Source organism: Hyposmocoma kahamanoa, unplaced genomic scaffold (assembly GCF_003589595.1).
Source record: "Hyposmocoma kahamanoa isolate Upper Pololo Valley unplaced genomic scaffold, ASM358959v1 100021, whole genome shotgun sequence".
Classification (NCBI taxonomy): Eukaryota; Metazoa; Arthropoda; class Insecta; order Lepidoptera; family Cosmopterigidae; genus Hyposmocoma; species Hyposmocoma kahamanoa.
Window position 1 is genome coordinate 5180041 of NW_020653200.1, and position 11118 is coordinate 5191158.

General features: G+C 37.3%; 1 protein-coding gene across 1 annotated transcript in view; it reads left to right on the plus strand.

The window, feature by feature from the left end:
* The window catches only part of LOC113233832 (failed axon connections), a 29578-nt gene extending 23954 nt beyond the window's left edge, over positions 1-5624 (plus strand). The window contains exons 5-6 of the mRNA XM_026469083.1: positions 4882-5157; positions 5232-5624. Of these exons, the coding sequence (XP_026324868.1) occupies positions 4882-5157; positions 5232-5306 (351 nt within the window). The 3' untranslated portion in view covers positions 5307-5624. The remainder of the gene's footprint in view (positions 1-4881; positions 5158-5231) is intronic.
* The last annotated feature ends 5494 nt before the right edge of the window (positions 5625-11118 follow it).

Below are 11118 nucleotides of genomic sequence, written 5' to 3' on the forward strand. Positions count from 1 at the left end.
ATCGCCAAAAGCAGTTTGAAGCCGAGCGAAGCTCCGCTGGGCTGTTACATTACACTTAAAGTCGTAGAAAATCATACTACGAAAATTTTCACGAGTTCGGTTTCGACTTGGACGAATTTATGAAACAAACATTTTTAAGTTGGTTCTGGTCTGGGTATACAAGGTATTGACTTCAGAGTTGTCGTTGTTCTAGTACGTATAGTACAGGAATTTCCCTAGTTTGAGACCAGAATTTCGGACATTATGATTATGATATTTTTTTTTCCCTAAAATGCTTCTAACCCATCTGGCGTAGCCTCCGAGAAAAAGGAATCTAACAGAGGGACTATATAAAATTGTCTTGTATGGCCGCCATCTTATATAGCGGGATCAAAATTTCACCCGCAGAGCCGTATTGTGGACCTCCCGTGCACGGTCGGATGATGAATTTCGGCCAGAGCGGAGAAAAATGTTTTCTCAAATTCGAAAAACGAGATTTCGTTAGAAATGTCAAAAAGTATCAAAAAATACTACATTTTTCCACATGGCAACACTTCTTAAGGAAACAAAAAAATATTCCCCTGTTTTTATTTAGCCGAAAAATGTTGCAAATTGCGTAAAATAAGACAGCAATTGTTCAAAAATTGCAATTTTCTCACAACATGGCCGCTAACTCAGCTGCTATCTTGAATTAAAAAAAGAGGTGGTGACCGAAAATGTTATCAATTTAGTCGAGCATACAAAACAGTTTTTAGTTTTTTCCTAGTAGCAATACAGCCTGCGCCCAAAAACAAAAAAAATGGGCAAAAATGTTGAGCTCCCGTAGCGGCTAGGGTGCTAGGTGGCTATTACGAAAATGGTCAAATTAATTTCGGGGAGCGTCTACCACCATTCGAAATCTAATTTGACTTTCCAAAATGACTCCTATTTATCATGTTATTGGGGTAAAAATGAAAATTACCCTGAAATCGGGTAAAATTCCACAACCTAACAAAATGATCCCAAAGGTACACGATCGGTTTTTACACATGTCATGGAGCTCCGGCATTGCCATCTTTTTCAAAATTTAGTTTGAAAATTACGCTGAAATCGGGTAAAATTCCACAACCTAACATAAAAGATCCCAAAGACCCACGATCAGTCCAATACATGTCATGGAGCTCCGGTATTGCCATCTGTTTCAAAATTGAGTTTGTAAATTTCGAAAAAGTGAAAAAATATAAAATGGCCGCCATCTTGAAATCTCCAAGTTTCATAATATTAACGCAGAACCTCATTTCCAATTTTTCTGATGGCCACCCAGGTTCTCAAACATTCTGAATATTGCAGCGACGGGAACGTAAAATTTAAAAAAATTATTAAATCGCTGCCAATGGAAACACACGCAAGTGACCGAAAAAATCGGAGTTTGTCAGTGGTATTGTACTGTGGGGTCGTGTTCAGCCAGCGGCGCGTTTAAACAGCGGGGTGTGTTCTTCTTATGTTCTTCGGTCGTACAGCGATTAGTACTTGATGCAGCAGCAATAGTAGTAGCGCTTGATGGAGATCCGTGTTCGATTCCCTATTTGGGCCAATTTAGGAAACGAACATTTCTATGTTGGTTCTGTCTAGGTGTTCTGGGTATTGCCCTCAGAGTTATCGTTATTCTGGTACTCGTAGTACAGGAAATTCCCTAATTTGGAAACAAAATGAGTGTGATTGGCATTATTATTTTTTTCCTAAAATATTTCTGTTTGGCATAATTTCCAAGAAAAAGGAATCTAATAGAAAGACGGTCGAGATACAACTACGCTATAAGTATCTCGTTTCTACTACATCGGGAAGTATGACGCACATTTTTAACAATTAAGAGATCTTGAAATAGAGCCTCCATATACTACGTACGGTGGCGGGCGGACGCATAGGGACTCGCCCTCCGCTGGACCTGGCCTGCGGTCTCGGCACTTAGACTTTTTAAAAAAAAATGAAAATAGATCTAAATTTTTGCGCCTTTGAAGATTGAAGATATGCCGATTTTCAGCCCGATTAGATTATTTTTCTGCTACCATAAAATATTTGCATGGCAGCCGTAATGGAAAACGACGAACAAAATGTTGATCGCAAATTATTCATGATCAGAGATGCCGCCAGCAACTGTTTGTAAGGCGATCATATTGAAAAATTGTGAAAAACTGATGATGATTACAAGTTATTATCAGGTACCCCTAGAGGCCTCCGCATTCGAATTTTCAGCTGAAATAGCAAGTCTTTTTCTGCAGCCATTGTTAACGAAAAAACGCTTATATGGCAGCCATATATAAAATGACGAAAAACACTTTTGGCCTCAAATTATGGTAAAGGACTACTAAAGACCTCCAAATGCTTGCATGCCAATTTTCAGCCGGATCGAAGCAAGATTTTCTTCGACCGCCATTTTGAATTCGCAATCTTGAATTTTTTTGACACAGGCTGTTGACCACTGTTACCCTCTATGACATTCCTTCCAGTACCTATCTCCAATAATTTCCGTGATAGAAGACTTTGAAATTTGTATAGCGGCCATCATGTTTATTTGAATTTCGAACATTTTTTACTTCCAATGGAAATTGTTTAGGGTGTACCTCATAAAATGCACAAATATCCCCTCCATATAATATATTATAAGTGAGGAGCACTATATGTTTCCGGAATGAATAAGAAAAAAATACTATAAATGGTCAGAAATGAATTTATTCTTTTTCAAAATATTCTCTGTTAGTTTTAAATGCACTTTTTCATACGAATGAACCAGTTTTGAAAACATTTATGCCACTCCTCCGTGACAATCTCTGAATCATATTTTTCATACTCTTCGACAACTGCTTCAGGTGATGAAAATCGTTGACCGTGTAACCGGTTCTTAATTTTTGGAAATAAATAAAAGTCACACGGTGCCAGGTCGGGACTGTACGCGGGATGGCTCATAAGGTCAACGTTGTTCACATTCAAAAATGTATTTGTCTGTCTGGCCGTGTGAGAACCGGCATTATCGTGGTTCAAGATGATACGGCGTTTACGGTTATTTTTACGGAGTTTGTCAATAACTTCCGAGAAACAAATGGTCGTGTACCAATCAATTCACGGTACAACGATTCTCCAAAGCAACATTAGCCACGTGTCCAGTTTTATTAAAAAAAAAAGAAGAAATCGTCCGCTTAGAGTCCGCGCACTTTGCTCGCGCGCCACTTTTGTTGGTTTCGGCTCATCTCGAAAGACCCATACGCTCGATTGCTGCTTTGTTTTGGGATCGTACCTATAAATCCATGTTTCGTCACCAGTTACCATGTCCCACACCAAATTTGACGCCCCATCGTTGAATGTGGTAAGCATGGCATTGCACCAAGTGACGCGATCCATTTTTTGAGCCTCAGTCAAATTGTGTGGGATCCACCGAGAGCACAGCTTTTCACACCCAAATGTTTGTGAAGCATGGATTGTATTTGACTTATGCCTATGCCTAAAGATGCCCGAATCTCATGGTATGTCACATGCCTGTCTGTTTTGATCATACGGCGCACAGCATCGATTTTTTTGTTGTTCACAGCAGTGGACGGGCGAGCCATCACGAAATTCGTCACTGAGATTCACACGACTGCGATTGAATTCTACAAACCATTTTTAAATTGTCGTCTTGTATGGTGCTTCATCGCCAAAAGCAGTTTGAAGCCGAGCGAAGCTCCGCTGGGCTGTTAAAATACACTTAAAGTCGTAGAAAATCATACTACGAAAATTTTCACGAGTTAAATCCATGGTGTCGTAGACAACCAATTTCTAAAATAACGCCACAATGTAAAAACAAGTGACAGCCAGATGAAACAGACTGTATTCTACAGCCAAAGAGTTCCATTTTCAAATGTTGTAATTACTTTTTAAATATTGTTTATGTAAGTGGCCAGTTCCGGAAACTTATAGTGCGCTCTATGTAGTTTTTGCAGGCCGTTGATCACTCTTTTATATTTTCCACATTTAGGTGATCTCGTATTTTTCCCTTTGCTGGTACCTATCTGCATACAACTATGTAATAGTATTTTATGCAATCGTTGCGTAATGAGGGTTCTTAATGGAGAGTACCGTGTTTAGGCCATGAGAGTTTGCCTAGTGGCCTGGGTAATAGGTACGACATTGTAAGACCTAATTATGTAATGATTGCATACAATACTTTTTCTACAAGTAAATAAAATAATGAAGCAGAACCAATAGTTAATGTATATTTTGTAAACAATCCATGACAACGCAATTTTTTTAAATAATTTTTTACCCACTTATTAGGGTAGGTAAAGGTTCCACCATACAGCCTCTTTATATATTTAGACGAAAGCAAAAGATACGCTACAAAACAAAAAACCAAAGAGATAAAATAGAACTGGACCGCAAATATTTTAACTTCCATTCTTTAAGATTTTAAACTTAGAGGATGGAAAAATTGTTTCCATAGTCGAAGATTAAAACCAGTAATTTAAAAAAAATCTAATTTATGGCCTGGTTGCAAGATTTTTTAGGTCAATTTAACCAGTTAGGAGGCGGTATAGCGTTTGAGTATCGTCCTTATTGATACTTTAATTAGCAAACACACTACTGTCTTTTTTGAAACTCATTATAGTTCAGTATATAACACTCATTATAGTTCTGTGTACAGAACTTTAATGAAAATTTTCAGCTGAGTGGCGAGTACCATAGACAAAAGAATTATGATCAGAACTGAAAAGACCTATAATATAGAATATAAAATATAGAAATTATGATTGACAGATTGAATAAAGTACAGGAGTAGGAAACTATATATTTTTTCTACCGTATGCATTCTATTTCTATCAGTGAGTCATAACTTGTGGCTTTATATGCATGATAGATAATATATAATTACAACAATTCATTTTTATGCAGTTGGACGTAGTGGCATTCGCGAATATCGCTCAACTGCACTTCATTGACAAGGAAGTGACTCACCCCCTGCGAGATGCGATGAACGAGTCGTTCCCGAACCTGGTGGGACTGGTCTCTCGTATCAAGGAGCGCGCGTTCCACGATTGGGATGACATCTGCGCTACTCTGGACTTGAACGCGCATCTGCCAAAGCCGCCCAAGGAAACTAAGGAGTCTAAAGAGGGCACCGGGCCCGCCGAAAAACAACAGGTTCCCGAAGAGCCCGAGAAGGGAAAGGTGCGTATTTATCACAATAAAATTTATATGTCATACTGGCATTTTGATCACACGGTTGGTATTGCGATTTACAGGGTGACGAAAAGGAGAAGGAGCTCGAAAAGGAACCCGAGGAGAAAAAAGAGAAAGAGAACGAAAAGGAGAAGTAAGATGTGGAAACGGCATTCAAACCGACAGCATGCTACATACAAGTTAAGTTAACACTTAAGAGTCAGACTCGTAATAGATTCTGTACATTGTAAGCGTGTAAATCCATTTGTCTTTCCCGTTTCTTTCATTTGACGTGGATGCAAGCGTCATTATAATATAATTATTGTGCTTTATTTGCTATTATTGTCATATATAATATATATACATAGATAGATATCATCGATGTCGTTTCGTGTTTAATATGATATCGTTGTAACAAGTTTCCGAAGATACTGTAATATGTGTTAAATATTGTTTATATTGCGAATAAATTGTATTCAAATAAGTTTATGGCTTGGTATGGTTATAATTTTATTACACTTATTTCTATTTTTTATCCAATTCGAAAAGTGTAATCAAATATATACCAGAGTAAATTGGTTGTTAAGGTAATTAGATAAACGTATATTCAATGAAAGGATATAATATGATAGTAATACGTAAATTAAATATTAATAATCTCATTACTATAACGAGTCAAGAAAGAATTGGCATCTCATACTCAAAAATAGTAGTCTAGGGAGCATCTCATGACCATCGCAATCGACGTGCTTTTCATACAATAGTTTAAGTAGAGTAAGTTTTCGACATCGACACGATAAGAAGAAGATGTAGAATAAATAAGTTTTCCATGCGATAGAATAATGTTTGAAACGAAAAATACTCTGCTCATTAATTCATATGTTAGTAATTTGGAAATAGTTTTAATCATAACGTTTTACTACAAAAGTTGTGAGTAACCAACTTTTTCAGGTAAAGATCGATCATTTGGAACGTATTACATATTTGTCGAACGTTACACTCAAAGGTTTGAAGCAGAATATTAAGAGTTATGATTAGACTGTTTTGAGATTCTTGTACTTTATTGGTTTTTACAAAAAAAATTTACAATTTACAAATTTTAGATAAATGAAAAAGCCTGGAAGACTGTTTTTTCATGTTATTGTGTAATTCATAGTCCATAAACTTTTGAGATTGTATTAATTGTTAAGATTTAGGAACGAATGTACTCAAATTATATTGGTAGGTAATTCATTTGTAGGCATATGGAGGCGAGCGGTGCGGCGCCGACGTCTCCTTATTAGAAATATATGGGCGTGCGTTTGGCTACGCTACTCTAAATACTCAACGACTGTGTGCGTTCACGTCCATCTCTGATCTTATGTTATTGACTGATACTTGCACATTTTCACCGCACAAACCATTAACTATGTTATACTTTGAAGAAATACTCTTATATGAAGACTGTTTTAAGTGTTGACTGTTATCATTCACTCATTCCATAACTAAACATCGATTTTATTAAAAGCATAAATTTGTAAAATTTTATGTTTACTTTGCGATTCCTTGTTTGATTATTCACTGAAACAGGCTACGTGCCACATGTTTAGCTGTAGACTAAAAAATACATTTCAGTTACTTCGAGAAGCCGTGGTTCTGGTAGCTAACGATTACGTACATTTATCATGGCAGCTATTATTCAATTCACCGGGATGCATAGCGCGATCGTATTGTGACTCTGCACTTGCGAAGATAGCGTCATAAGTAGTTGAAGATTGCTAGAGAATAACGGCTATCCATAAATTTACGATTTGTCTCACCGTTTGTACGATTAAAATTAGTATAATATAAATGTAAGGTCTGAAGTTTTACATATTATGTCATTTTAATAGTAATCGTAAAGATCGAATTTTGATGTATACATTAGGTGTTAAGACATCTTAGAGGGCTATCGAAAGGAATTTCAGTCGACGCCGCTCGTAGATATGTTTAAAGTTTTAATGCAATTGATATAATAAATTTGATTTACCTTATGAACTTTAATTTTGATTTTCTGGGAAATGGTTGACGAAAGTCCCTCCCGCAACTGCTGACCATCACTGCCATTAGTCTCACGTGTAAGGATTACGAATAAGCGCGTAAATAGTTTAGGAGCGAGAGGGCACCCGAAGCGTGTGCTCTTTCGCCGGTGGCCGCTAGAAGCTAGAAGCCTGCGGTCGGCCGGAGGCACACGGATGTCGTTACAGTTTATAGGGGTAGTAAGGAGGCAGCTGCCACCTTGGCATCCGTCGCAATGTAGAGCCTGTTTCATGTGACGTAACATGTGATACGAACAGTCTGGTACAAAGTTGGCATTCACACTGATTATTGCGTCTGCACCAATAGCAAAACGCACAACAACATCAACTCTGGATACCCACCATCAAGCACATCTATTTTTGTGTGAGCATGGAGAGCATGATTGATAAGCTATAGGCTGTAACTATAAGGCTAGTTACATTTTAGAATAAGTGTAATGTATAATCCGAATGAGACAATAGAGAAAATGACTAGTTACATTATGTATTTCATATGCATTATTTTTAAAGTAGCCAGTCCAAGCTGTAGCAAAATTTTGTAATTGTTGAATAAAGTTTAGGGCTCGTGGATAATTAATTGTACGTAGATGCAAGTTTTTCTTTATTGTCTCCTTTAATATTCTAAGGATAAATTAAATGTATTTCATACAATGTATTGTGTAATCCAATAATATTAAACCATACCATTAAACCGTTCTCTTCAAGACATTCTGACTCAACTTGTATTGTCGTAAGTTAGCGCTATTATACAAATTAATCATAAACTACTTTAAAATAGCTTTAGATATTTCAACTGTGTTTATATTATTACTGTGTAGTATTAGTAAACAATTTTAAGGGACATTTTCTTTTGTAATCATACAACTCATTCATTCATCTAGATATTATAGTAAATGTGGTTTTCAATTATCGTGTCAATATTTTAACCTAAGTATAATTCGATTAGATAGTAATGGCTCGCCATAAATATACCGATTACTGAGCTTTCAGTGAACACAATGTTCTCGTAAGAATTTCAATGTAATAATCTGTCGCCATTAAAAATATATACCTGTCTAATAACTAAAAGGCTGTAATATATTTCTGCGTGAACTGTTACGCTTTATTGCAAAGCTGCTTCAGGTAGGAGTATAGTGCAGGATTTGTTTCATTTCACCTACATTCCTTCTTCTAACGGGTTTTTATATTATAAACATTTTAACAAATCATTGTAACAAACCTACAATTTAGGCTATCAGTGCAAATTCAATTGAAGCAATTCGTGTTTTATTGCTAAATTTGATGACTAGGTTTCTTTCGAACAGCGGTGCTGTGAGCGTGTCTTATTCCAGCGTGACCATGGTCGAGTTTTTGAAATTTGACTAGCCAGATAAAAATTAGCTATTTAGTCAGTTCTTGTCCCAAAAAACTAGATTTAGTTGGTCTGACGAAGTTATAAGGGTGTTTTACTGTCCACTCTGGAATAAGCTTATTCCAAAGGCACCATATCTCAATCTTGAGAACCACAACACCCAGCTTATGTCTGATTCTTATGTACTGTCTGATGCTTATGTACGAAAAAGTCTTGATTTAGTCTGTTCTACTCTTAAAAAACTCGATTTAGGCGTTACGCCGTTTTGAAGTTAAAAGCGTTTTACTATCCACCCTGCGTAAGCTTATTCCGGCTTCACCATTTTTGAATCTCGAGAACCACAGCTAGCTTAGGTTTGATTGCATCCAGAAAGTCATGAATTAGTCGGTTCTATTCGCGAAATTCTTTACCGTAGTATTACTAAACAGTTCCATTTATGGTACAGAGGCCACTCTTTATGCCACTGTTCCATTACCTTGACAGTTCCATGGCAAATGTTGTTTTTTGTTATCCGTAGTACATGCAGTAAGGAATTAATTGATAGGGACCAGAAACAAAAATCCCTTGGCAACCGCCAACCAGTAGGGCTAGCACGACGGGGCGACTTGCGCGAGAGAAAGGAAGAAAAAAGTTTATTCATTAAATTGAGTCGCTATACGCACTTAAATCTAGTACTTAACACTGAAACAACAAATGACTGCGTGATTTTAAATTAATAAGTGTGTATAGTGGCGCAAAAGAAGAAAAGGAAACGACTCAGCCATATGTCTATCTCGGGCGAGGCAGGCGCTGATTTTCAGTTGTTCCTGTTTCAGCGTCGGCTGAGACCTAAGGAAATGGTACATGCTCTGTGTATCCTCTGCTTTGTGCCACACTACACATTTAAAATACACGTGTGATACATGTATATACATACAAAGCTACAAGTAAATTTACATAAATATAGATAAGTTAGAAGACAAGAGTTAGGAATGTCCGGCATCAGAGCATACGCTGGTTTTCTATCAATAGATTTTTCATACTTTTTCTAAATGCGAATTTTAAGATTGGCTAAGTAGGGGAGGCAGATTATTCCAGCATTTAGATGCCTGATACCGGAAGCCACCCTCAAAGGCTCTTGTTGTATGGAATGGCGTTACCAATGAAAACTATAAACTCTGCATGACTCTGCGTGAATTATAGGAATAAGTCCGCCATTTTAACTTGGCACCTAGATAAGGTGGACTTTTGTATCTAACAACAGAGAGCATCAAAGTAGAAAAATGCAAAGTCCTTCTAGATTCCATATTAAGAATATCGTGTAGGTTTAGGAAAGGTGTTATGTGACTCCTCGATGGAGTTTTGTACCAGAAACGAATGCAGGCGTTTTGAACACGTATTAATTTTTTTGAGGTAGAGAGAAGACAGGGACCGAAAACGACATAAAGCGCGAGATCTCTATGCGGCAATAGCAATATCTCGCGCAAGTCGCGCCCTGTTGTGCTAGCCCTATAGTGCTTACATGAGTCGGTCTCACAAGAACCACTTTGTTCCATCCAGCCAATTTTACATTTAAAAAATGCAAGAAAATAGATAACTGCCAGTAAGAAATATACGAGAGAGGTATTTAAAATGTATATATTAATGTACTAGGTATAGTTTTGCGACTAGAACCGACTAATTCACAATTAGTTTGGGTGCAATCAGACCCAAGCTAGGGGCAGCGGATTTCTAGTCTCGAGATGAGCCGGAATGAGTTTATTCCAGCGTGGACAGTAAAACACCCTAATAACTTCAAAACGGCGTAACGACAAAATTTTAGTAGAACCGTCTAAATCACGACTTTTTTTAGTGTAATCATATCTAAGCTAGGTGTTGTGGTTTTCGAGATTGAGAAATGGTGCCGCTGAAATAAGCGTATTCCCCTTGTGACTTCGGCGAAATCTAGTTTTTTGCGATTCGAACCGATTAAATAGGACTTTTTGTTTTCTTTGTGTCAAAAATTCTACCATGGTTATGCTGGAATAAGTAACGCTCTCAGAAGTGACGCGAACGCAGGCGTAGGGTGACGATAAACGTCGACGAAATACTACAACCTCAAGGCGCAATCGCGAGAATGCTCGCAAATGCTCGAGCATTCCAACACTCGCGCGCCCCTTCTCGCGCAAGGAGGCGAAATTGACGCTTCCGTTCCATTCCCTTTCGCCACAATATAAATTGAGCCTAATAAATAAATATCAACTGCATTACACATGTCGAGTTTAGTATCAGATAACAGTAGTGGGATCGAAAAGGTCCTTACTCCAGCGTGACTACAGTCGAGTTTTTGAAATTTGACTCGTCAGATAAAAAGTGATATTTAGTCGGTTCTTTGTTTAAAAGATAAGACCGCTTTATTACTTTAAGGTTATACCTGTGTTGGTCTCCGAGTTCATATAAGTACGTATTTTGCATAATATGGTACTATATGTATATTATGGTCCTATATAGTTTTTTTTTAAATACCTACATGGTATTTGAGCTTGAAGTTTTTAAGATATAATAGGGGTTAAAGTATGAAATTGCCGATTTGTACTGAAAATC